Here is a 27,364-nt window from a genome sequence, read left to right as displayed (position 1 = left end):
AAAGCTACCCATTTTTAAAGTGCTTTCATTTTATTAGTTCCAGTGTTTTAAACAATCACCAGAGTCTTAGATGCTTTCAGTTTTTCATCCTGTTTTCAAGGTGAGCAACTGTGCAGCTAAGCAGAGGGCGATATTGCCCCAACCACTGAAAATTTAGTGTAATAGTTCAACTGAGAAGCGAATGCATCAAATGTGGATAGAGATTTGATTTTCCAAAGAGCATTTGTGGCCTCTAAAGCAGGGGAAGGGAACCTGTGGCCTCGCAGACATTGTTTGTAACTCTCATCAGCGCCAGACAGCATGGCCAACTGCAAGAGATTATGTGAGTTGGACATCTGGCCAGAAGGCCATGGGCTCCCATTCCTTCATTAAGTGAATCTGAAAGTTTAGAAGTCTCTAACGCTCTGATTAAGGAGAAAACTGAAAGGCAGTTCAGATCGTACAATTAAGAACATGCTCAGAGCAAACAGAGTGGTCCATATTATTTGTTATTATACAGCACCAAGATAGTGAATGATGGTTTACAGAGTACAAACTCCTTGTCCTGAAGAGCTTGATGTTAAAATAAAATAAACAGCTCTACTCAAAGTGCATTATCAAGGGACCATACCTAACACTGGGCCATAGAGGCAGAATGGGTTGTATTGCTTACCCTGCTGCCCCCCAGTCTCCCTGCCCAAGCTGGCAGATATGGTCTTGCTAAAAACCCAGACAGTAGTCCAAAGGGATTTCAATAAGATGTCCTGATAGTTTTGACTGGGCCACCTGGGCTATTTCTGTGCAGAAACGTCTATTACTAGTGAACCAGTTGTAGCTAGTAAAAGGTACTCCTTGCAGCTGAGGTCACTTATGCCTCCAGTGGCAAGCTGGACCCCTGCAAAGGTTTGCTGGAACAGATATTGCACAGCAGACTAAAGGATTGCGGGGTAGAAGGAAAAAAGTAAATTCAGGGCGGATCCACAGCATCTATTTAAATCACAGCCAACACACATTTAAAGCAGGTGATTTCCCCCAAAGCTTCATTAGAACTGTAGTTTGATAAAGGTACTAGAAGATAAACTAGCATGCTTTGGGGAAAGTCACGTGTGTTGAAGGCACTTTAAATGTTTGGTGCAGATCTGCCCTCAATCATTAGTCTTTATTTACCAAGTTCCTAGAACAAGCATCTGGAATAGAAAATGTTCAAGGGGAGGTGGAGCCAAAAGCTTCTGGTCTCTCAGCTGAGCTCTGCTTGCTTTCTCATCCTCCTTCTGCAATGGCTGCTTCTAGTGACACTTGAGGGAGAGAGAAAACAGAAGAAGCTGGGCTTCTCAGCAGAGCCACCAGTGGACCTGACTCTATTCTCTCTTTCAGTTCCAGCAAAATGTACATATCACTTCAGTTTGGCTTTAACGGTTGGTTGGGTGAATGTGCTTTGGTCTAGGATAAGGATTAGGTTTTGAACTAATATGATATGAAGTAAGCTACATACATTAAGGGGGGGGGATGTGAAACATACCTTTGTTCCTGGCAATCCTGGTAATCCAGGTTCTCCCTGTGGTCCTATGAAACCTGGTTCACCCTTTGAAAAATGAGCACATTAGATCTCTGTTAATTTAACTGTGAATAATTACAGTAAAAATAAGTTTACCTCTAATGGTACTTTTCCTAGTCGCCCATGGTTTTCTAACTGCAAATCCAACTGCTATAGACAGATACAATTAATCAAGTTTGATTTCCACCAGCACAGAGTTCTTCAAGAAAAGCTTCATTGAGTTTAAGAAAAGCAAATGAACTGGAAGCTCTTACATCTTGTTTTTCATGGAATTAATGCATGTTAGGCTTCCTGGATTACATTACAGTTTATGTAAAAAAATAATAAAAAAATCTACCAAGACAAGGCTAATAACATGACGGATTCAGTGGGAAAAGGGAACTAATTAGCTGTAGTTACATTTCATTCACAACTTACAAAATATTAAACATTTGCAATTTTGGTTACAAAACAAATTTTCATTCCAGGATTAAAAAAAAGAACAATTGTGTGTGCCATTATTATACAGATGTTATATCAGAATCCAGGACAAATACAACCCCCTTCTCTTTAAACAGTTTTGGCAATAGATTTACAAACTAACTTAAGAGGAAGAAACTGAATGAAAAGAGCAACATGCAAATAAAAATGAGGTTCTTTTCATTTGTTCTAGAAAACTAATGTGATAAACTTTCTAGTGCTTCTATCCTGCCCTTCTATAGAAATAATCAAGGCAGTTTACAAACAATAGCAGAACTGTAGCAAGGATTTTGTCTGCTGTAGGTGAGATTCATGCTAAATGCTAAAAAAGCATTACTCGTGCAGTCAGCCACCAGTGCAGAAAGTAAAATGGAGTCTAACAATGAGGCCCTATACATTTATATTCAAAAGTAAGTCTTATTCTGTTGAATGGGACTTACTCCCAGGAAAGACAGTACAGTATAGGATTGCAGCCCAACACACCCATCTTATGCATGTTTGTGCGGAAGTAAGTTCCACTATCTTCATTCCACAATTGGACTTATTCTCAAGTACCAGTAAGTATGCACGGGTTTGCTGCTTTAGTCGCTTAATTTAAATTAGTCCCTTAATTCAAGCACAATACTTTTATTTGTACTAACTAGTATGAAATGTGAGATATTTGCCTACAAAATAATGAAAAATGACAAACAAATTTTGCACTGTAACTGTTGGCATTACTATGAAAAGAGACAGATGTCAATAACTCAGGCTTAATTATACAGTGAAAGAACAGGGAAGTGTCAGCTTGCCCTCTAGGCTGACTTACAAATAAGTTATGTTGGTGTGAAAAACATTACCACTTTATGAAGGCAAAGACATTTCCTGAACAGCTGGAAACAAAAACTGTATTTGGATAAATTAGCATAGTGTGTAAGCATTGCAGAGAACATTAAATGGATCAATAAATTGCAAGTGAGAGCCAAGAACAAAAGGAGGGAGAGGTAAAGAATAGTAAATCATTCGTTTTACTGTCGTGAGATAGGTTGCGAAAAACAGAGCATGTTTAAACTCTGTAAAAAGGCACCAATGAAAATAGTTACCAGCTTATTATTTGGGAGGCAAATGATGAACAAATGATGAAAACACTGTTACAAGCCAGTCCAGCAATCTGACAACTCCAAACTCATTTCAATGGCCGGAAATAAAAAGTGATTTCATGATCAAACTTACTTTAATAAGCACACTTTAAGGCTCTTAAATCATCTTCAAAAATATTAATAGAATGCTTTGATTCTACAGAGTTCCTAGAAAACTTTCTCACACTACTGCAACATGCTCAAAATCACATCAGTATGCTGCTTCATGTTAATTCATCCTCAATAAACCGCCCCCTAGTTCTGTAACCACAATCGCTGCCATGAGTTTTACATGTCTAACATTTTGGCATGTGAAAGCCTATTAAATATATTTGTATAAACAAGAGGCTGATTACTTCCTTCTCCTCTTGTGTTACAGGAAATCTCCATCACTGCCAGGCCAAGAGTACTGCTAAAATGTCCCAGTCAGCTTTCATGTACCCTTTCTCAAGTCTCCATAACACACAGAGAGGCCCCAACTCCTTGTCACATAGAATAGAAAAATACTTCTGGCTAAACATCTTGATCTAGAATTAATTCCTATAAGCAGTCTTTTTTGAATGGCTTACCTGTGCAGATATAATCCCTAAAGAACCCCAGGAAAGCACCATTGTATAAGCCTTTTGCCAGCAGAATTCTGGCACCTATTAGCACTCGCATTAGCAACCATGCATGTGAATGTGTTTGTAGGCAAACTGTGCAGTGCCAGGACCAACTCTTTGGCTTTAAACATGATCAAATATTTGGAACGAAGCCCACATTGGCGAATGTTCCTGGATGTTAAGACACATCATCTCCTATTACTAATTTTATTTTATTTTTTATTTAAAAAACAAATGTTTTTAATTGATTGTCAAAAAGAACATAAAGACATAACCACGCCCCACCTCCAACAAATGCCTTCCCTCCCTTCTATTACCAATTTTCTGACATAGCTATAATTGCCACTTTTGAAATGATCCCAGAAACAAGCCCGTAGCCAGTTCTTGGCTAAATCAGAAGGAGCTGTAGATGGAGGGGAACGTAAATGCAACCCCAACAGCCGACAATGCAAGTTGGCTTATTGCCCTGCCACTGCCAACCCCATCTTGGGGAAGGACTGTAGCTTAGTGACAGAGCACAGATTTTGCATGAAGAAAGCCTTAAATTTAACCCCTGGCATCTGCAGGTAAAGCTGAAAACAATCCCTGGAGAGTGACTGCTGGTCAGCAAATAGTAGCAAGTTAGGTGGAACAATTAATATACCCAATATAAGTCAGCTTACTATGTTCCTTGGCTCAGCAGAAGCATGGTGAGGAGGACTATGGAGGAAGCAGTATGCATGCACCTTGCAGCCACCTTGCATGTGGAATTATGTGCTAGAAGTGAGCTCAGTAACTTGCTCCCTTAGAATGAAGTTCCAGCATCCACGCTTGAAAGAAGAAAATTCTGCTGCTGTGACCTCTTCCAACCCCAACCCAAAACCTGGCAATCAACCCCAAAACAAACTAATCTAAGTCATTTTTTTCCTGATTAGCCAGCAATTCTGGATATACCAGAATTATATATACTGTTTTATTGATATGTCGTCAACATCAAGATTGACATCATACTCTCTTTTCTACATTTACCTACAATATTAGCTGAAACAGAGAATGGTTTGAATGTTTGCACAGGGCTAATATGAATCAAAAAGGCAGGAGTTCATGTCATTTCAAACAAACTGACAATCCAAATAAGACGCAATTTTAAAAGACAAGATGGAATTACATACAGAGCAAAGTACAGTATATTTAGCCATCACAGATTGCTGCCTTGATATCTGCCAGTTTGCCAAAACTATCACCAGCTTTTTCAACCAAAACATCACTAAAGAACTTCAACATAATAATCCATTTGGCTGCTTGAATAAAGTTACTCTGGCTCCCCTTATGACCCTCCTTTCAGGTTTATTCAAGAAAGAAATACAAAAACTTCAAAAGTTCTTTTACATAACTGTACCAAGAATACTCTACAAACATTGCTTCTTTTCAGATTTGTGTTGTCATCAACTACTCCACTGAGATAGCAAGAAGCAAATGGAATTCTACCCAGATTAGTGGATGTTAATGGCGTGTGAAACAAAGTAAACAGGCAGTTCCATTTCAGCAAGGCATACAGATGCCTCTGCAATGCAGAGGCAAATGAAAACAAGAGACCCATTCTGTTTTGATCTGGGTCCTTATGGAATCAGAAACCATAGGGGACGACTTCTTAAATAGCCAAGAATACAGGAAACTGCATTTTGGTATTTTCTTAAAGTGGAGATGCATGCATTGTTGGGGGGGGACACCCACTCCCCCCCCAAGCTCTTAGATGCACCATGTTGAGGTTCCATGGAGCCAGTCTTCAGGGGGCTAACAGCTTCACCACGTTCTCTCTGACAGCTGTGATAGCCATGTATGACTAGTTTTGGGTCCCAACTCTTTCCTAAACAAAGTCAATGCCTGCTTGGGGAAGAAAGCACTTAAGACTCTTGCATGTTCAAGATGGCATGCACCAAGCAGCTGTGGGGCAGGGCACTGTTGTTCCATACTGTTTTAAAAACTATTTGACTTTGTGTACTTCATGGTACATGTAAGGAAGGGGGAGCCAGTGTGATGCCCCCCAAGAAGTGTAACCATAAATTAAGCTGCAGCATCCCAATTTCAGTAAGCCACAAGTTGGAGGAAACAAGGTTCATCAAGAGGCCTGCGGAGAAAATGGCAGCCAAACATTTCCCAGATAATTTCTCTGTCTCAGCTGTTTAGCAGAACTCTAGTGCATCAAAATCCTCATATTTAAACATGATTTAATTTATATATCTCTGAAATAAAATGCACTTTGTATTTTGCAAGAATAGATAACCGCTGCTATTCTCCAATCACCTAATCCAAAATATTGTTAAATAATATAAAGAGTTATCCCCTATGCCTGTGTGGCGGGTTCAATTCGTAGATTTACATATCTGGCTGCCATTGCAAATCCATCTTCCCCCAACCCTAGACTGTTTTGGAATTCACACGGGTCAACATCCTGTCCCATATGTGCCTTGGCTTGCTTAGTTCTGGAGTGCTGGCTGCTATTAAGAGACAGTCTTCATGTCTTGAATTTAAAGAGAAAGAGAGGCAATAATTTCTCTTTTCCAGAGTTCCCCCTGCCCACCAGGAATCGGTGTGTATATATTATATGCATACATGGAGTATCACTTCCTGGGATACTGGAATGCAGACAAAGCCAAAAGGCATTTTGCTTTGTATCACAATGCAAGGTTCAAGGAAGACTTGTTTAAAGGGGAGCATGGGATTTCACACTGTTGGGTCAATATTCTATATTTGAGTACTCTGCCTGTTTCCTGAATGAAACTGTGGAGCACATTCTCACACCAGTAACATTTCTAACTATTCCAAAAGAACAACAGCACAGGAGGCTTTATAACATATTGAATTTCTGGGTTTTTTCCTTCAATAACCAGCTCTCAGTGTAGGAAAGGGAGGGCCAACATGGTGCCCTCCAGATTTTCCTGAACTGTAATTCCCATCCCTGATCACTGGCCAACTAGCTGGGGCTGATAAGAGCTGTAGTGTGACAAAATTACACATTGGAGGGTACTGCACTGGCTACTCTTGATGTACTGAAATAAAAATGGGAAAGGGAAAGAGGGAAAAACATGAATGGAATTTATTCCTATGATATCACAGTAAGAACATTCTTGCTGAATGTAATGAATTCATAAGATATTGTTCTGTGCTCATCAGACGTTTATTTGCCCAACTCTTAAAGATCCTATGCACACTTATCTGGGAGTAAGCTCCACTGCATATAATGGGCTTACTTCCATGCTAATCATGCACAATTGCATTCCAAATCTACATAACTAAACAATGATCAAGAATGCATAATTGATTGTAACTGACAGCTATGTATCAAACAATACACTTGTCAAGTTTGCTTTCCTATTTGTGGTGGGCAGTGAAAACATGCTTTCCCTTCTCACCCACTGATGTGCATGAATCTCCTGCCTCTGTTGCAGCGTCTGTGTGTAAAATCCAACTCTTGCAAACCATGATTGTATGGTTTGACATGCCACATAAAATATAGGAAATGACATTACAGTCTGAGTCCATGTACATGACTGGATTTTATGGTTTGACATGCCTTTTCGAATGTCAGTGGACCAGTCCTATTAAAGTTAGCCCATTGACTATGTGAGATTACTGCTGCTGTTTGTTAATATATTTCATATTTATTGGAAGTCTCCATAATATATATTTTTTTAAATGTAAGTTTTCTATATATCCAGTTGACATGTTAACACACCCTTCTCGTATTCATTTAACAGGTTGAACTTCACTACATGGAGATCATCATTATATTTACCTTAATCCCAGGAAGTCCAGGAAGTCCAGGGAGCCCAGGCTCACCCTACAAAATAAAATGATATAGCATTGCAGGAGAATATTAAACCACATTTAGTAGCCAAAAGATAGCTACATAGTCAAAATTAAATACATGGGGAAGGATTGAAATAACTAGTCCCACTAGCACAAACCCATGCTAGTGTAAGGGGTTCCCCTGCGCTTCTCCTCCCACCAGCCCCCCCAAAATTCACTCTGGGAAGAATCCAGAAAACCTCCAGAACAGCAAACAGGGGGAAGAAAGGGATATCATTCAATCTGACAAGCTAAATATGAACCCAACCAGACTGTTTATGGAATGCTTTCCCCAGAGAGGCTCACCTGGTACCTTCATAACATATCTTTAGGCACTAGGCAAAAACGTTCCTACATAACCAGGCTTTTGCTGATTAATCAATCTATGGCCTTTTAAGCCACAAAGGAAGGCTAAGGCCTGCTCCAAGTTTCACCACAAGCTAGAGACCTGTGGGTCAAGCATCAGCTGAACAGGCCCTCTATGATAGCATAGTTCTACTGTGGCATTCATAGCAAAACAGTTGCTCATGCTCTAAACAATTGTCGTAAATGTCTTACTTGAAAGGGATATCCTTCACATTCAAGAAACCAAATATTTTTAAACCCAAGGACTTTGGTCCAAAACTGAATGCAACAGGCAAGGCACATGGTTGCAGCATTGACAAAAGCCTTTGCCCAAGAAGGAGTTCCATATGTGCATGGAATCTACAATTAACTCTGCATGCCCATTAAAACTTTTCCCCAAAATGCAAGATGATGACTGCTTTAAAGCATCATGATTTACTTCAGTTGTAGATTAGGCTGGTATACTGGTTCAGATTAACACTACCCATCCATTTAATATTGCCAAGGGATAAATTATATTTTCCACAGCACTGACAAGTGACAACTTTGCTTGCATATGAACTCCAGTTATTAGCCATTGTTCTATTTATGCTAATATAAGAACAGTGGTAAAGTTCTCTCCTCTCTAATGTTCTGCACAAGCTTATTGTGATTTACAGCTCATATTTTTATTCCATAGTAGGCACTTGCTGATATGCTGAATATTGTCTGCTGTCAAACAGAGTTTTGAAGCAATGGATTAGGCATTAAACTAACAGGGCTCTGTTCTGTTGTGGATAAATTAAGAGCAAGGGAGAAGGGTGAAAATTGCTGCCTAACAATATTCAAAGGTGGTTCCATGAGGTCACAGTTTTGATGAAGAGGCTGAGAAGTAAACAAGAAGCCCTTGATTTACATTTGTGCAGTAAACTGGCAGAGTGTGCATTGAACTGGCAGAAGTGCTTGTTTAGTAGGAAGTGCTGACAGGCAGCCCAGTCTAATGAACTGGTTTTAGCTGCAGCAGCATGAGTGGTGGTTGCTACCATTGCTCTTAAATCCAATTCTACTGATGACAAAACAGACTAAACTGCTAGAAAGGGCTAGAAAGTCTTACAGGAAGTTGCCTTAGAGCTAGGATAAATGTGCAAGGCATGGCAAGGTGAAGGGCTCCTGAGTAAAGGGAAAGGGACCCCTGACCGTTAGGTCCAGTCGTGGCCGACTCTGGGGTTGCGGCGCTCATCTTGCTTTATTGGCCGAGGGAGCCAGCATACAGCTTCCAGGTCATGTGGCCAGCATGACTAAGACGCTTCTGGTGAACCAGAGCAGCGCATGGAAATGCCATTTACCTTCCCGCCGGAGCAGTACCTATTTATCTACTTGCACTTTGACGTGCTTTCAAACTGCTAGGTTGGCAGGAGCAGGGACTGAGCAATGGGAGCTCAGCCCGTCGCAGGGATTCGAACTGCTGACCTTCTGATCGGCAAGTCCTAGGCTCTGTGGTTTAACCCACAGCACCACCCGTGTCCTTTTTGTATGGTGTTGCAGGATGCAAGACACTGTAAAGATCAGAGCCTCATAGATTTAGCCTGTGGACTGAGGAAGCTATAGTCCTCCAGATGTTGCTTGACTTTAACTTCCATCAGCTTCCTACAAAACCATTAGTGCTCCTGTTCTTTGTCCTTCACCTTGCTATGCAGGGACATTTCCCTCCTAGCTCTAATGCAACATCCAGTAAGACTTTCAAGTCCTTTGTCATGTTAAAATCAAATTTACATTCACAGTGAATGTATGCATTTTATTTGCTTCACAGATGTATGAAATGGAAAAAGCATTTTATGAATCACTTGTGATAATAAAAATAGGACAAAGGCCATCAAACACTGTCACTGCTCAGCTTCTAGCTGCTATTTTTAAGACATCCAGGGCTGGTCTTAGAGGTCAGCAAAGATAGATGAAGGCAGGAATATGATGCAGCCAAAGTTTTAAAAATGCTGATCCTGGCATGTGTGCATGCACAAGTGCCATTTGGGCTTGCTTCAGGTAGCAACATGTATTTGGCTGGCACTGAAGAGACCTGTGCAAGTACCTCTGAAATGAATGGACCAGACACTGCATGATAGCAGTATCTGATGGATAGATCACTCTGCAACCATTTTACTCACCATCATTTATCTAGCTTCTAAATTTCAAAATTTTATATATAGGAATTATACACACTGAAAATAAAGCAGCAAGCAGCACAGTACATCAATTCATTTCTACTTTAAGTGTCTTTAGTTCAGACATCATTTATGGTGGATCATAGATTTCATGGTGTCAGAGAGGTTCTCAGGATATGTTAGGCACCATCACAAACTCATCACTTAATGCTAATTGATAGCTTCTGCTGTACAGGTCTGAAGATGAAATTGCAAGTGCTTTAAGGCAGAGATATACTGGGAGGTCAGAATATGAGAGCTTGTATTATATCCAACTAAGATTTGTTGTGCAATGGAGTTTATGATGTGTTGAGCACCACTGGAACCACAGATGAAAAGATATGTACAGGAGAGCTCTAAGAATCCAACTAAAATAATACAGAAAAGCAATATTACTTTTCAGGAGTCTACCTATACCTATGTAAGACGATGACATTTTCTTATATCCTCAAGACTAGGTGAGAAATGTATTGCATTTAAAACATCACAGATTTTTCTGTCCTTGAATCAGATGAGACTTAATGGACTTTGTGACCCAAGTCCAATGGGAGCTCCACAACACTACAGCTGTGATGACTTTTGTTGCAAGAAATCCCCAATGGATTGTGCCCTCCACATCTATTTATTTATGGTATCATGCATTTCCACCCAAAGCAATAATCTCATCAAATTCTACATTAATGTGGATTTCATGGCTATGGATTATTCATTGCAATCTCATCCATTTGGTCAATCATGAATGTAATGGAGCGAGAGCCACTTTAGTGACGCCACATTTCAGCAAAATATTCCCTGACTGATGAAAAGAGCAATAGAGAACATGATTCAAACATGGTTTAAAATATGCTGTAGTACATCCAATGCATTATAAACAATTTTAACGGTTTTATAGATTATTCATCTAAGATGCATTAACTAGCTTTTCCAATTAAAAGAGACTCCTATGAACAAAATAAATTTGCAGATCATAACAGTTTTAAACATAAATATCCATTGGTTGCAAATACTTTATGTACATATTTATCAACAAGATTTTTTTAAAGTATTTTTCTGAGCCATTCTTTTAAAAATCCATGACTAGAATTCAAAAGAGGAGGACAGTTAATTCTGGACACCCAAAGGGCATTAGCCTTGAGTTTCTCAAACAGCCATATGGAAAGCACTTTAGGCAACTTTCAAAAGGTGCTTGTGATATTGCCTGAGGGTCTGCTGCTCAAAAGGGGGAAAGCCCAAACATTCCACTGGACATGCTGAGGCCTTTAAGCAAGTTTCTCCATATCCTGGCCTATAGACTTTGACAGAATATCTGCCCTGGGGTGCCATCCACCAAATGCAGCTTAACATCCTCCGTAAAATTTGAGTAGTTTCTGCTGTTCCTCCCATATAATTCCTAGTAAAATGAATGAACCAAGCACCTAGCCAGCATAGCACAAACTGTGTCATAAAAAGTGAAATGTTTAAAACATTTTACGGCCTGGTGTGCAATTTTTATATGATCTAGTTATCTTTTTTTCAGGCAAGTAAGCATATTAGGAAATATATTTCCAGTGTAATTCTGAAAACAGGAGAGAATAATGATGAGGGATGGTTCCAGGAGAGTTCATGGGCTTCATTGGGAACAGGGTAGCTGGGCATTCCATATTAGTTTAATATTTTTAAGGGAATATTTCACAGCATTGTATTATTCAGGACAGGCCCTAGGCAGAGTGAGACAGATGGCTCAGGTGGCAGATTCTGCAGGAAAACTCTCAAGTGGTCAGTTCTGCACTCCCTAAACTAGTCTGCTGTCTTCCAGCTGTGGAGAACAGTGTCCCATCAGCAGTGTTGAAGCAAGATTCAGCTGCCAGCCTAGTTGGCTTTTGTATATGGATTGGGGATTGCATCTTCTTGTCCTTTGCATCAAGTAACAAAATGTCTTGGGCTGACCCCTGCTCCTCTTGACTGATGAAACCTAGCAGGAAGGGGACAGCTGGCTGGGCCACGGAGATGCTTCATACCTCCTTGCAAGAGGGGGTGGTCCTTGCCTGCTTGAAGGAGGGAGTGGTAAAACCACTCATCAAGAAACACTCTCTGCTAATCTCCCATTATTGGGCAGGTTTCTTGAGCAGGTGGTCACAGACCAGAGCCAGACATTCTTGGAGGCAGGGGTGGAGGAAGGGGGGGCGGTGGGGACGGGGCATCCCAGGTGTCACCACTGAAGGAGGTGACAAAACGCCGGGTGGCACTCACCACGGGGCGTGCAGCGTACCCGAGCCATGTGTCTCTCCTGGGAGTGATGCGGTGGCTTGGGTGCCCGCAGGCTCCGCACTGCCCCAAACGGTCCGCCTGCTGCCTCCCCCCCAGCAGTAGGGCAGCTGAGTGGGAGGAGGCAGGCAGACTCCTTGGAGGCCCCTGGAAGAGTCTTGTCCCGGCTTGCCCTGCCCCTGGGCGCAGGGCATATGTGCTACCCTACTACTCCGCTACTACTTGGAGGAACCTGATTTTCTAGATCCATTTCAATTTGGGCTTAGGCCTGGTTTTGGCACAGAAACTGCTTTGGTCACCCTATTTGATGACTTCTGTCAGGAGAAAGATGGGGAAATATGTCCTTGTTAATTCTCCTCAGACTTTCCATGGCATTTTATGTGTAGAGTGCTGGCTATTGTTTTTGTTTTCTTTGTTATTATGGTATGTGTTTTTATATTGTAAACTGCCCTGTGAACTTTGGGTGAAGGGTGGCATAGAAATTTATGAAATTATAAGAACAATAGTAATAATGGTGTGGTAGGGAGCTTAATAAATGAACATTAATTCATCTCACATTAATCCAGCAGACAGCATCCTAAAAAGCAGAAGCATCACCTTGCCAACAAAGGTCTGTATAATTAAAGCTACGGTTTTCCCAGTAGTGATGTATGGAAGTGAGAGCTGGACCATAAAGAAGACTGATCGCCGAAGAATTTATGCTTTTGAATTATGGTGCTGGAGGAAACTCATGAGAGTCCCATGGACTGCAAGAAGATCAAACCTATCCATTCTGAAGGAAATCAGCCTTGTGAAGCTGAGGCTCCAATACTTTGGAACACCTCATGAGAAGAGAAGACTCCCTGGAAAAGACCCTGATGTTGGGAAAGATTGAGAGCACAAGGAGAAGGGGACAACAGAGGACGAGATGGTTGGACAGTGTTCTCGAAGCTACCAGCATGAGTTTGACCAAACTGCGAGATGCAGTGGAAGACAGGAGGGCCTGGCGTGCTCTCGTCCATGGGGTCATGAAGAGTTGGACACAACTAAACGACTAAACAACAAGAATTCATCTCACAGATTTAATACTGAGGGAAAGAATCATTTAAGTTTCCAGAATGGTGGCTGTGTTAAGTCTTTTGCAGCAAAAGCAACAAACAGTTTTGTGGCAACTTGAAGATTTTTTTTTAACGGCATGAGCTTTTGCGGACTATAGCACTTAATCAGATGCATGGAGCATTATTATCAGTTGCAAGTATATAAATGAATAACTTTGAAACATTACCTTTTGTCCTGGTCGACCTGATTCTCCGGGTTCTCCCTAAAACAAACACATGATAGAATGCAAGATCATAAAATGGGTGTAGGAGTACCTCCAAGCTGGAAAGAAGGAAGGAAAATGGAGCAAAATTCATTTGGGCATTGAGCAGCAAAGCTATCGGAGAAAGGCTGTGATTTATACATTACAGTCGTACCTTGTTTTGTGACCGGGATCCATTCCGGAGCCCCAGCCACAAGCCGAAAAGGATGCAGGGCAAAGCGCCTTGTCTGCGCATGCACAAAGCACAATTTAGTGCTTCTGCGCATGCGCGAGTGGCAAACCTGGAAGTAACCCATTCTGGTACTTCCAGGTTTGCTGCGGACATTCACCGAAGCGGACACTAGACGAGGCGGACGTTTGCGGAGGTATTACTGTACCTTAATTCCTGCAGCAGAAGATCCGGGGTCACCCTGAATAAAAAAAATCCAGAAATAATGATCAAATGTGGAAATTTAAGTGGAGATTTAACAGTTGTAGCAAACCAATACAATCATGAAATATTTTATGGGTCATGTTCACTCATAAACTATAGTTGAGAGTGAGTGTGATGTGGTTGTGAGAATAAAACCAGGAAGGCCCCATGAGCAGGAAATAAGAGGAGGAAACCACAGGTGTTTAGTATTTTTCAGATTAATCCTTCTTTAGGGAAAAAGTTCAAGAAGCAAATCTCAGCAAGGACATAAATCACTTACAATTGTAGCTCACCAGAGCTGTTAGAATGTCAGACTAGGTCTGTTGGTGGACAAATCCCCAGCCAACCAGCCAAATAGCTCATTGGGTGACCCTTTGGGCAGCCACTATCTCTAAGTCTCATCTACCTTACAGGGTTGTTGTGAAGAAAAAATTGGGTGGGGTGGGGGGACCATGTTTGCCACCTTGAAAGGTAAGGCATGCATACATAGACCATTGTAGGACCAAAGATGAACAGGTAATTGAAATGAACATTTCACGTCTAAGAAAAAATGCTTCTTCATCTTTCCTGTTTTATATGACATTATTACAGATTCGTTTTCATGTTTCACAGCCAATTTAAACAGGTCTGGAAAAAAGGAATAGCATGTGAAGGTAGACTCTTCATGTTTTTTAAAAATATATATCACAAGATAATTGCCGTTATTTAGAAAAAGAGACTATCTTTCTCTCCCAAAAAATTACTTATCATGGCAAGATGTGTTGAAATCTCTAAATTAATAAAGTCAGGCTGAAAGAGCCCTGTAGTCATCTATTTATTCTCAGTCAAGATCTGTCAGAGCTATCATCCCTTTTCTCCAACTCATCACAAACTTTATCTTGAGAACTGAAATCTAACTAGGTATCACAAATGACAGGATAATACTATGTTCATATTATATTTACTGAAGAAAAAGAGGGGGAAAGCTTCACTCTGATGGAGCACATGCCTTTCAAACTGGCTGTCCTTGAATTTGTTCTGTAAACCCCACAGATATAAACACTCTCAAATTAATGAAAGGAACTATTTTTAAAAAGAATTTTTGAGATGGGGAGATCAAAAAAGACTGAAGTATCTGCAATATCCACTTGACTGTAAATAACATGCTTTGAGAAATAATATTTGAAAATAGATTTGCCCTGTTGTATTCAGAAACAAAGAAATAGTTGTGTGGAGAGATGCAGCTGTGAAATCCAGTTGTATTTGATTTGTTTATAGTTTATTCATAATACTGGGGGGGGGGAATGTGTGCCATTATCTCATTTTATGCTAGCTGAGTAAATGTAGACTATGTTGTCGAAATAGAGAGATATAATGAATAAGCATTTTAATAATCCCAAACCCCCCTGGGAGGTATGTGGGTCAAGAACCAGTCATGGTCCCCCAAGATGTGTAAAGCACCATGCATTCTGTAACAATAGCTATTGTACTCTTGCTTATTGCTATTATGATTGTTTCTTATCAGAGAAAAACATTTTTAAAAATATTCTATATGCAGTTTGTTTTCGATACTTTTCAAAACATTTTTTAAACATTAAATTATTGTGAACGTATCTTTCCCCCACAATTCACTATGAACTGTACCTTTTCTCCCGAGTCACCTTTGGGCCCAGGTTCTCCAGAGTCACCCTAAAAATTAAAACAATCAATAAAATACGTGCACTGTGTTTAATTCAACATCTGCCTCCCACTAAAAATTTGTAACACTATCAATATTTCCTCCCAATTATATTGTTATTGACATTCCCCCCCCCCAAAGTTGTTATAACCAGGTTTTTTTTTTTCAGCCAGTACTCTTTAGAACTCAGTTCCAGCACATCTCAGGGGGCACCATTGCCATTCCAAGAGAGCAAGGGAGGTTTTTATGGAGAGTTACGGCACCTCTATTTCTAGAAAAATAGCAGTGGTTATAACACAGGACTGTATACCTGAAGGAGCATCTCCACCCCATCATTCAGCCCGGACACTGAGGTCCAGCTCTGAGAAGCCTTCTGGCAGTTCCTTCACTGTGAGAAATGAAGATACAGGGAACCAGGCAGAGGGCCTTCTCAGTGGTGGCACCCTCCCTGTGGAATGCCCTCCCATCAGATGTCAAGAAAGCTCTGAGAATGATTTTAGATTTATTTGTATATGCTTTTAAAGAAAGCGTACAGCTCACCCTTTCTCCTCGTTGGCCAGGGTCACCCTAATTTAAACAGAAGACAGAAGCAAAAGTTCAGATCAGTAATGGCTCCAAAGTACAGGTAGTACAGAGTTGTAAGATCCTCCTTAAAATGAATCTGTAAGAAAATATTTAATTTAACTTGTGCAATTTTTAAAGGATGTGATGATATGTAGTAATAATTTTGAAACTGATTCATCACAAATAGGAGGCTCTATCACATTTCAAAAAAAGTTTTTGGATAGTATAATTTATATCTTATCCAACTTTTAAATGTATTAAATCAATGAGAGAAAGCATCTTTTTATACAAAGCTGACTTGCTTCCACCTAGTTTTTTGTTTGTCCAGTATCAATTGCTTATGATGCCATGTGGCAGCAACACCCCAAATACTTCTTATGCCTCCTTTCTTTACTAGAATCACTATAGACTAGAGTAGAGAACCCTTTTGGTCAGGTGAGGCAGAACTTTTATCTTCCCATAACCTGTGGTCTAACTTTAACAAGTTAGTGTCAGTCATCTGACATCATGATGATGGCTGGTGACTGATAAGTGGGTGATCCCACCCACCTGCCTGTCAAAGTTGACCCATGGGGTAGGGGGAGAATTATGCTTAACTAGCATGTTCCCTTCAAGCAAAGCAGCACCTAGTAGCACTGAACTCTCTGTCCATCAGCTGATGAGTGGTGTGTGGGGGAGGGTTTAGTCCTGCTCCCTGAAGGGGTCTGCTTCACCAGTGTATTCTCTACAGGGAACCCCACCCACTGCCCATCAGCTGATATCACCCTATGACATCAGTTGAAGGACAGGTGTGTAGTTTGGGGAAAATGGTCTTGTGAGGAGGCAAGTTGGACCTACTGGTAGGCCAAGATTGGCTCATGGGCTGGAGGCTCCCTACCCCGGCTACTGGCCATTTGTTGGGTAACAACTAACACAGCCTTAACTCCCACACTACCTCACAATTGGGACCTTATGGGGAAAAGCAAGTAAGAAATATTCTAAATAAAAATAATAATGGAGTGACTCTTTGCCTGGCAAGATACACTGGGATGTGACAGCAAAAGCATAGGTTGGGTGCTGAGTGCTAAGTCCTGAGCACCTCTCCTGTGTCAATAGCAAATACATTTCAGAAGTCCAATAAGTGGCTTGTTTGTACATATCAGATTTGTACTGCTGTGAGTTTGCTTCTTTCAGGAGAAAGAGAGCCCACCGCATCCTGAGAGAGTTGAGCCAGCATGGTGTAGTGGTTAAGAGCGGTGGACTCGTAATCTGGTGAACCAGGTTCGCTTCCCTGCTCCTCCACATGCAGCTGCTGGGTGACCTTGGGCTAGTCACACTTCTCTGAAGTCTCTCAGTCTCACTCACCCCACAGAGTGTTTGTTGTGGGGGAGGAAGGGAAAGGAGAATGTTAGCTGCTTTGAGACTCCTTAAGTGGCGTGAAAGGCGGTATATCAAGTCCAAACTCTTCTTCTTCTTCCACTGTCATTGTCAAATGTTTAACCAAAAAAATTGTTTGCTTGCAATTTCCATTGGTTCTAGTTGTCCCCTCTGGGGTAGCACAAAAACAAAAGTTGCTCCATCTTGTGATGGCTTTGCGTATGGGTGAATGGTAGAGAATATTATGGACATCGATGAGGACAAATTGGCATATGGGCAAGAATCCATAAACTTCAGCGAGTTGTGGCCTACAGATTAAAGCTTCCTTTTAAATTTTCAGACAGCTACATAATCATGCACAGATTCCAGTGTAAGAAAGCTTAAACCTGTTGCTCTTTAAATTACTGACTGCTTGACAAACCAGCACGTTGGCAAGCCACTTTTCAATTCTCTGAACCTGACCTAGACAGCTCATCTTGTCAGAGCTTAACCACTGTAGCTCATTCAAATCCCATTTGAGGGCTATTGATTCCTCTGCAATTCTAAAAGATACTGCCGTGGAAACTAATTAAGCATTAAGCGTCATCGCTGGGATTCTGAAGTGAGAAATGGCTGTTCCCGAAAGGCCTATGTTCTTTCCTGATGGACAAAGAGCAAGCCCATGATTTTTACGCCCCCTCCCTGTACCTAGTTAGCTGTCAATAGCAATATAATGTGCAAATTCTGCTGAGAGGCCTATGTGCTTCCTGACATACACTGGCACAGCTGACGTAATTAGACAGGCTACAGGAATGTCATTAAATCTAAGTGAAATTACATTTCGGCAGTAGAATAATGTGTTCCTTTTATTGTATTGTGAGGAATTTGGGGCTATTTTGCTTGATCAAACTGTGCCCTAATCACATTTTACTCATTGCAGGATTCCCCTGCAACCTTCAATGCCACACAATAAATGAGAGAACGTAGTGGGGAGCGCAGGAAGCTGCCTTAAGTAAATAAAGGCCAAGCTATCTGCCCATCTCCTTTGACTGGCAGTGGCTCTCCAGGGTCTTAGATAAAAATATTTCCCAGCCCTTCTAGATGCCATCAGAGTGAACTACAGACTGAACCTTGAACCTTTTGCATGCAAAGCAAGGGCTCTGTGGTCACCTCTCATGCAAGAGAACAAGCTTGCTTTTCATTTAACAGGGAGTGAAGGAGGTACCCTCCATGAAAACCGACTTTAAAAGCCACAAAGGACTGGATCAGTTTAAAAGTCCAGCTGGATTAATACAAAGGGTAATCTATGGCCTTTCCAGTAACAAAGCTTGAAAGCAAAACAGTAATTCCAACTATATACATACAATGGCCTAGATACAGATTTCACCCTCCATAAATGGAAGAGCTCCTTCTGTCCATGAAGACTTTTGAAGACTTTTGCAAATTCCCCCTTCCTTGTGGAAGATAGGATCCTACACTTTTCCAGAGGGTCTCCCAACTCTCCATACATGTGAGCTAAAAGAGGAAGAATTAGCAAAAGTCACCTCCCTCCTTTCTGCCAGCCATCTTGACTAAAGATATGCTCCCTCAGATAGGCTCAAAGTCAGTTATCCAAGCCAATGTATGGTACTTGATGGAGTAGTATGGTAAAGAAAGTGCTAAGTATGGGTGTCGGAGGTTATGATTCAGGTTCCTGCTACATCATGAAGCTCAGTGGGTAAAACTTTGTAAGTTGTTAAGTCCCAACCTGTTCACTACATTGTTCACAATTATAAATGAAATAAGAACAATGAAGTATACACACAAATGAGAAAGAATAACAACAAGAGTTTTCTATACTAACCTTAAGCCCAGGAACTCCTCTTTCTCCCATTATACCAGGTGCACCCTAAAACGACATGAAGGAAAAATGTTACTGAACTATTGGCAGAATCCATGGATCAGTGACAGATACTTCTCAAAAGGATTCTAGGTGTTGAAATTATAATATAATTATTTTTATTTGTACCTCACCCCCAACACTTGGTGGAAGTGCAGCTAATACAAGTAGAAATTATTAAACTGATTTGTAGGATAGTTTATAACAAAACAGGCAGTATTGTAGCCAACAGATCTTATACTATCAAAGTGAAGTTAGCAACAGCAATGGATCAAGCAAACCACAATAGAACATGGCAGTATCAAGGGCCCAAGCTTAAATGATGGATGTGAAGGTAACTTGAATCAGTTTGCGTATTTCAGGAGTGGTCTTCCAGATGTGGCTGAATCAGCCCCAGGTGGAACAGCCAATGGACAGGGATGATGGGAGCTGTAGTCAAGCAACATCTGGAGGACCACAGGATCTCCATCCCTGGTGTATATATTAATTACAAAAGCATGTTCACAAAATGAATTTTTCAGGTTGCTAATGCACTGATTCAGCAGGAATGCAAGAAGCATGCACGAATGCATCTGAATCCTTTCAGTATGTAACTTTTGATACAGAATAGATCTAAAGCAACAAATAGTTCACAGTTGCACAGACTTTATACAAGAAGATCTTGAGGAGTCTAAGTGTATGCCAGTAGACTTTTGCATACAGACTTTGTAAAACAACTGAACTTTTTAGGGAGAAACATCATTATTAAATATTAGCAGCACAGCTATGGTTGAAGCGTATATGCAGATTAAATAGGAGAGGAGGGTGACTAGAACAGAAGGCAAAGGTATGACCACATTTATAAGTTATTTTTTACAGCAACTTATTTTTACAGCATGAAATATCAAGGAGAAACATTAAAAGTTTTATAGAAATTGATGAAACTTCTTTACTGCATATTACAAACACTGTATTATTGCAAGTACATGAGTCCCAATGGACTGTTTTAGCATTAAGACTAACAAAGAAAAGGAAAAAAGTAAATTACTAGCTTAGAAAGTATAGGAAAATTATCTGGCTAAAAGCTTCATTTTCTTGAAAACATGTTTCTAGTACAAAACCCTGTGGAGGTTTTTTGTAATTATCTGAAACAATGTTTTGGAAGTACCCCAAGAGACACATAAATGTAAGGAATGGGGTATATAAAATTTTGAAATAAAATATGACAGGAAGATAAAGTAATTAAAGAACTATTCCAGATGTAATTATGTAACACCATTTTTTCATATATACTTTTTAAAAATGCAAGATGCTTATAATTTTGATTTTGAATTTGATACTATATATTGCTGTGAACTAAGATAGTCTTTGAATACCCAACCAGTATGGACAATGGCAATACTAATGTTACAGATAAAGTGATTTCCACTTAATACTGAGGCTCCCCCCTCCAAAAATACACAAAAACCCCTGGCACATTTTTTCTTATGTGGTTGTTTAATACTTTTAAATTCTAAGAATTTATGTGCTATAGCTTGAGGAAGGAACAAAACAGCAGCCTTAGATCACCTTTTCAAGGAGAACTGAATGGACAACACATTCATCTTCTGTGGCACAAAAAATATATACAGACCAAGAGCATATTTGGTCAGACCCACAGAACTCTTAAAACATGCAAATGAGCCCTTGGTAGGAGCATGTGCTCCTTTAGTGTTAACTGACCATTTAACATGAATGCAAATGCTGCTGACACATGACATTTCTTTTGTTTTGTTCATATGGTACAGAGTAAAATGGCAGGGTTTTCATTAATAAAGTAAAATGAAAGCTCCAACAAACTGATGTAGCAAGTCTTTCCTGGTCTTCCATAAAGTTTGCCCCACCAAATTAACGTAGGAAGCGTGAGGCTACATTGAATTAATTTATTCAACCCCCTCTACTTGGGCTTGCCAATCAGAAGGTCGGTGGTTTGAATCCCCGTGACGGGGTGAGCTCCTGTTGTTCGGTCCCAGCTCCTGCCCACCTAGCAGTTTGAAAGCACATCAAAGTGCAAGTAGATAAATAGGTACCACTCCAGCAGGAAGGTAAACAGCGTTTCCATGCACTGCTCTGGTTTCACCAGAAGTGGCTTAGTCATGCTTGCCACATGATCCGGAAAAACTGTCTGTAGACAAACGTCGGCTCCCTCGGCCAGTAAAATGAGATGAGCACCACAACCCCAGAGTCGTTCACAACTGGACTTAACTGTCAGGGGTCCTTTACCTTTTTATATGCTGTATGGAAAACTAATGTGCTATATGATCCTCTGCCCTTTTTACAGTACAATGAATTTATGTATATATTTTTCAATGTAAGTTGCTTGAGGACCCTCTGGGTGACAAGTGTCTAATAAGTTTATTAAATGCATAAGATTTGTTTGCCACAATGATGACATCAAAAGATTTTAATACAGTCTTCCCCAACTACCACTCCCATCAGCCCTAGCTAGCATGGCCAATGTTCAGGGATTGTAGGAGTTTTATTCCACAACGTCTGGAGAGCAGCAGGTTGGGGAAGGCTGCTTTAGTATTTGGGATGTGTGAGACGTGTGCCAATAAAAACCACAGCATATATAAACAGAGAAACTGCAAGGGAAGGTCCACTGCAAAATTTTTATTTCATACTCTATTGCAAAGCACCAGAGACTTCACTGTTTACCTTGTACAGGGACAAGACAAATCTCTGCTCTTTTAACTTACAACAAGTGTTTCCATTTTCCTTTGTTGAATGTTAGTTATTAGCAACATTTTCAATACTATGTAAGTTACAAAACTGTCAGTTTTGTACGCATATTAAAATTATTATTAAAATATTAAATCTTAAGCAGCAAAACCAGTGTGGGAAATCTTGAAATAGCCATTCAGCTAAAGTGAAATGAACATGGCAGTAACTAAGTTTTAATAAATTGTAGTTAGGCTTCTTTCATTTGCTAGTTTTCTGATTCCCTTTGCCTTATGGCACATGCTCCTAACATGCTTTTAACCTGTTTAAATTCTTTAAGACTGAAAACCTTGCTTCAAAAAATGAGAGTAGAGAATCCCTAAATTCAAGGGAGTTGCAGGCTACAAATAAACATAGCCCTTTTCTATTCTTTAAATATTAATATGATTCAGCCTATTTCCCCTCCATATACAATTCACCATCTAGGAAAGTTTAAAAAAAATATATTGAGGTCAAACTACCGCCAAAAGCAGCTTCTACATATTTGCTATGAAAAACACAACCTTTCCCCCGCAGCAATAGATTATATCTTTCTGTCAGTTTTTCCCCCAGTCCCTGGAATGCAATTCATTTTAAGACTGAGGAAACAGAAAAGCCACCCCACATCACCCCAACCTAATCAAACTTGGTTTTACCATTCTCTGTATAAGCAAAGCAAGTGGTTCATTAGCCGTGTTCTCTGCTAGCCCCATCCTGGACTTCATTTCAGAGCAGTGTTGAATTACCTCTTCATCTTGCTTTTCATCTCTCCTTTCCACCTGCCTGAAACTTTTAAATTATTTCTCTTAAGGTTAGAAACCTCTCCTGGCCCACTCACCAAGTGAAAGTAAGTGAGAAGTCTTTTCAACAATACTCAGATGGCCCACAAAACCTGTCTGAGAATTTGTGAACTATATGCAGCGATGTTTCTTTCCCTTTCATTTCTCCTTTTAATAAACTGCAGTATAAGCAACATGATTTATACACACGTAAATCCAGCTCCTTAAAAGGAAAAGGGGGGAAGGGGGGTAAGCCTTCTTGAAAAGGGAGGGGGAGAGGAAATAGTGTGTCCAATGTAATAATAGTGAAGAAGAATTATTCTTTGCTGTACTAACGCTAAGAAATAAACATCAAAAAGGGCAATGGTATGTCTGAGCCACTACATAAATCTACTGGCACTTTAAAAAAAGAATGGAAATACTTCGGTGGCTTATCAGTTTGTGGCAAGGGAAGATCAAATCCTGTTCGCATAACAATTTTGCATTCAGTGGGTTGAATCCAGATGAAGTTAATTAGTTGCTGTTCAGGTCCCACTGAAACCAATGGAACCTTTCACGTTGGTTTCAATGAGACCTAAGTGCAATGGTGTGGATCCAGCCCAGTGACTGCATGGAGGGGAGGGGGGAGCAGGATTGTGCCCGCTGACTATGCTCCAAGACTCTGTGCATTCAACCAAACCTGTAAACATTGCCTGTGTACAGTCTGGAAACCTGCAAGATCACTAACAGCACAGAAAGAAACTTAAAAGAGTACTACCTGTATATGCGGGGAGGTATGCAGTAAACCTGGTGGCCTCCAGATGTTTGACTACAACTCCCATCATCCCTGGCCACTGTCTTGCTGCCTGGGTCTGAAGGGTACTGTAGTCCAACACATCTGGAGAGCAACATGGTATAGAGAATAGCTAAATATGCAATACTTGGAATTGGACCAATGGGCAAAATCCCCTCTATGTTTTCACTGAATATGGAACAGTTGTGTGAGTAAGGCTTTAGTCACACTGTTTTTAAAAAAAAACTAAATGCATGGGCACAGACATTGTTCTCAGCATATAAAGAAAATAAAGTTAGATGAAGTAATGTGTTTTGGACCCTCTTCTATGTCAGCTAATGGACAAAAGAGAATTTGTGTTCTGTGAGAATTGTCTACTTAGTGTTGCTCAGAACTGCACTCCAGCTACAAGAAACAGAATGACATGGTAGTGATTGCATTTATTTATTTTTTAAAAAACCCGTATGCTGCTATTTCATTTAAAAAATATTTAAGTGGTTTACAACAATAATATATACACAATATAAACCACTTTTAAAAAATCTAAAGCAAATCACTATTCAGAAAGTGTTTAACTTACTGCTCTACATAAACCCGTTACAAAGTAAAGTTTTCAGGAAACCTTAATGGTCAATAGAGAGGGCAGCTGTTGAATCTCTAACTGGAAGAGCATTCCACTAAAGACTCAGTTTCATGTTCATGTCAAATGAGCTTCATCAACTCAGGTGACAATTAGTGATGCTCCAATCATAGTGATACTGTGATAGTTATGCTATGACAGAAGCCAAATCACTGCAGAGAATGCTGCTTAAGCAGAAGGAAACAGCAGTAGCAGTCTGTTTATCTTTGCTATTGACCACGTATTGGTTGAGAAAAAAGTATTATGTCCATAGTCCTCAGATCACTGAAAGTAGATCTCCTTGCCAAAGTCTATGGAACTATTCCAGAATAAGAATTTTAGAGGAATACAGCTTTAAGGAATACAGCTTTTCAGCTGTGAGTCTTAAGGCCTTCTGTTTGCATCATAGGCCTAAAGTAAAAAGCCACAAACGTGTAAGGATGAAGCCAAAGACTTTAGCAAGCAACCCACAGCCAGCTTCAATTCAGTTCAGTCTGGTTTTGAAAGCAACCCACAGCCAGCTTCAATTCAGTTCAGTCTGGTTTTGAAAGCGGAAACACTGATTCCTCAAAAGGCTAGTCTGAGACTGCAGAGCAGCCGAGGTCTATAATGGACAATGGGGGAATTACACCAGGCACTAAAGTTATCTCAGCTCCATTTGACATCACATCTTGCATAACAATACCCTGCATCTCACAAAACTGGCAGAACCTTGGCTTTGTATCCTATTTGAAGGATTAACCTTCTGGCAGCAAAACTTTGCCCAGAAATGCTGGGCTGCTGCCAAATACAGAAGGCTAATGTTTAAAAAGAACACCTGTGTGAACACATTATTAACTTTTCTCTGTTAGTATGTTATGGCCCTGATCCTTTGTTTTTAATCTACACAGCATTTGAACAGATCACTAGTGGTTGCTTATAATGCATGAGAAGCTTTCTGATTTCCAGTTCCAAGACAGACCTGGGTCTATGCCTTTGTGCACATAGTAATTAAAACTGGAATATAACCTTCCATTGCAATGTCAGGGATTTGCGTGTCCCTCTTGTGACCAGAGAGTCTTCAGAGCTCCAGGAGAAACATGTTCTTGAGAACTGGTCTAGTGGTTCCTTAGCTCCTTAGGGATCCTAGGATCTCCTTTCATAAAATGATGTAATGCTAATCTCCTCCCACTCTAACCTGCATACCTGTGATGTACAACACAAACTGTGAAAACAGATGAAGACACAAAAACAGCAGCTGTTTTTATGCTCTTAATAATATGTTCTTTTTTTCTGAGCTACACAACATTTAAGCATGCCCTGCGGAAGCAACTCTAATGGTTATGAAATTATATACAGTGGTACCTCAGGTTAAGAACTTAATTCATTCCGGAGGTCTGTTCTTAACCTGAAACTGTTCTTAACCTGAGGTACCACTTTAGCTAATGGGGCCTCCTGCTGCTGTTGCACCGCTGTCGTGTGATTTCTGTTCTCATCCTGAAGCAAAGTTCTTAACCTGAGGTACTATTTCTGGGTTAGCAGAGTCTGTAACCTGAAGCGTCTAGAACCTGAAGTGTCTCTAACCAGAGGTACCATTGTATATTTCCCCAGTTAAAGGATCTTTCTGCTTCTCAAATAAGATTATATTTAAAGATGTCTGTGAAGCAAATCTGGATTCATGTGATGCGTATAATGAAGATTAATTTATGGAATTGGACTGTTAAACATCCCTGCTCTCTTTAATTGCTATAATGATGACCAAAGCTAACTTATGAAATTCATTACCACAAAACATATAGATGGTTTGTGAATTAGTTGATTTAAATTATAACATATATATAGTCAAAGAGGATAAAGTCAAAGGTTTTTTTTCAGCCACTGAAAGGGGAAGATGAAAAATGCATTCTTCAGCTAGAACTTGCTGGTACTCAGTTCTGGCACCTCTTAGGTGGGCGCCATTGCCATTCTAAGAGAGCGAGGGAGGTGTTCATGGTGAGTTCTGGCACTCCTTTTTCTAGAAAAATAGTACTGTAAAAATGTATATAAGCATATGGAATACTATGTTCAGCACTTTGAGACTAGCCAGATATTTTTTTTAAAAGAGGAAGCTGGCTTTAGAAAAAATCTGCTAAAGGAAGGAGCACACATTCTAATAAGGAGCTGTCAAGCTTGTAAAAAAATCCCAAAATTATTATGACTCTGTCACTGCTAAGGATGGATGGGAAAGAAATTTGACTCAGTTCACATTTAAACGCAAGCATACTAAGTTCGCACTTCTCAAAACAGTCCATAAACTGAAACAAAGCCATCCTTTGAAATTTGCAGTTTCCCGAATTTGCAATGAAGTTCTCTAGCTATACAGCTTTTCAACTGTACTTATAACAGTAAGTCATGGGCCCAATAACATACTGTACTTTAGGCAAAACTGCATACAAAATGTGTAGATTTGTGAAAACCACACTAAAATGCTGGTGAATTTTTATGAGAACTGTTTTTCATAGAATCATAGAATCATAGAGTTGGAAGAGACCACAAGGGCCATCGAGTCCAACCCCCTGCCAAGCAGGAAACACCATCAGAGCACTCCTGACATATGGTTGTCAAGCCTCTGCTTAAAGACCTCCAAAGAAGGAGACTCCACCACACTCCTTGGCAGCAAATTCCACTGTCGAACAGCTCTTACTGTCAGGAAGTTCTTCCTAACGTTTAGGTGGAATCTTCTTTCTTGTAGTTTGGATCCATTGCTCCGTGTCCGCTTCTCTGGAGCAGCAGAAAACAACCTTTCTCCCTCCTCTATGTGACATCCTTTTATATATTTGAACATGGCTATCATATCACCCCTTAACCTCCTCTTCTCCAGGCTAAACATGCCCAGCTCCCTTAGCCGTTCCTCATAAAGCATATTTTCCAGGCCTTTGACCATTTTGGTTGCCCTCCTCTGGACACGTTCCAGTTTGTCAGTGTCCTTCTTGAACTGTGGTGCCCAGAACTGGACACAGGACTCCAGGTGAGTTTTTTGTTTTTTGTTTTTTTAAATGCAAAA

The 27,364-nt window shown here is 40.3% G+C and overlaps 1 protein-coding gene across 1 annotated transcript in view; it reads right to left on the bottom strand.

Moving 5' to 3' along the window:
- COL25A1 (collagen type XXV alpha 1 chain) overlaps window positions 1–27,364 on the bottom strand; it is a 294,893-nt gene that overhangs the window by 57,630 nt on the left and 209,899 nt on the right. Inside the window, exons 13-19 of the mRNA XM_083571406.1 lie at window positions 19,419–19,463; window positions 16,217–16,243; window positions 15,643–15,687; window positions 13,985–14,017; window positions 13,572–13,607; window positions 7,489–7,533; window positions 1,499–1,561 (exon numbers count right to left, since the gene is read on the bottom strand). Of these exons, the coding sequence (XP_083427532.1) occupies window positions 1,499–1,561; window positions 7,489–7,533; window positions 13,572–13,607; window positions 13,985–14,017; window positions 15,643–15,687; window positions 16,217–16,243; window positions 19,419–19,463 (294 nt within the window). The remainder of the gene's footprint in view (window positions 1–1,498; window positions 1,562–7,488; window positions 7,534–13,571; window positions 13,608–13,984; window positions 14,018–15,642; window positions 15,688–16,216; window positions 16,244–19,418; window positions 19,464–27,364) is intronic.

Source organism: Podarcis filfolensis (genome assembly GCF_964270895.1).
Source record: "Podarcis filfolensis genome assembly, chromosome: 9".
NCBI lineage: Eukaryota > Metazoa > Chordata > Lepidosauria > Squamata > Lacertidae > Podarcis > Podarcis filfolensis.
The sequence above is the reverse complement of the archived record's forward strand: the minus strand, read 5'-3'. Positions and strand labels throughout refer to the sequence as shown.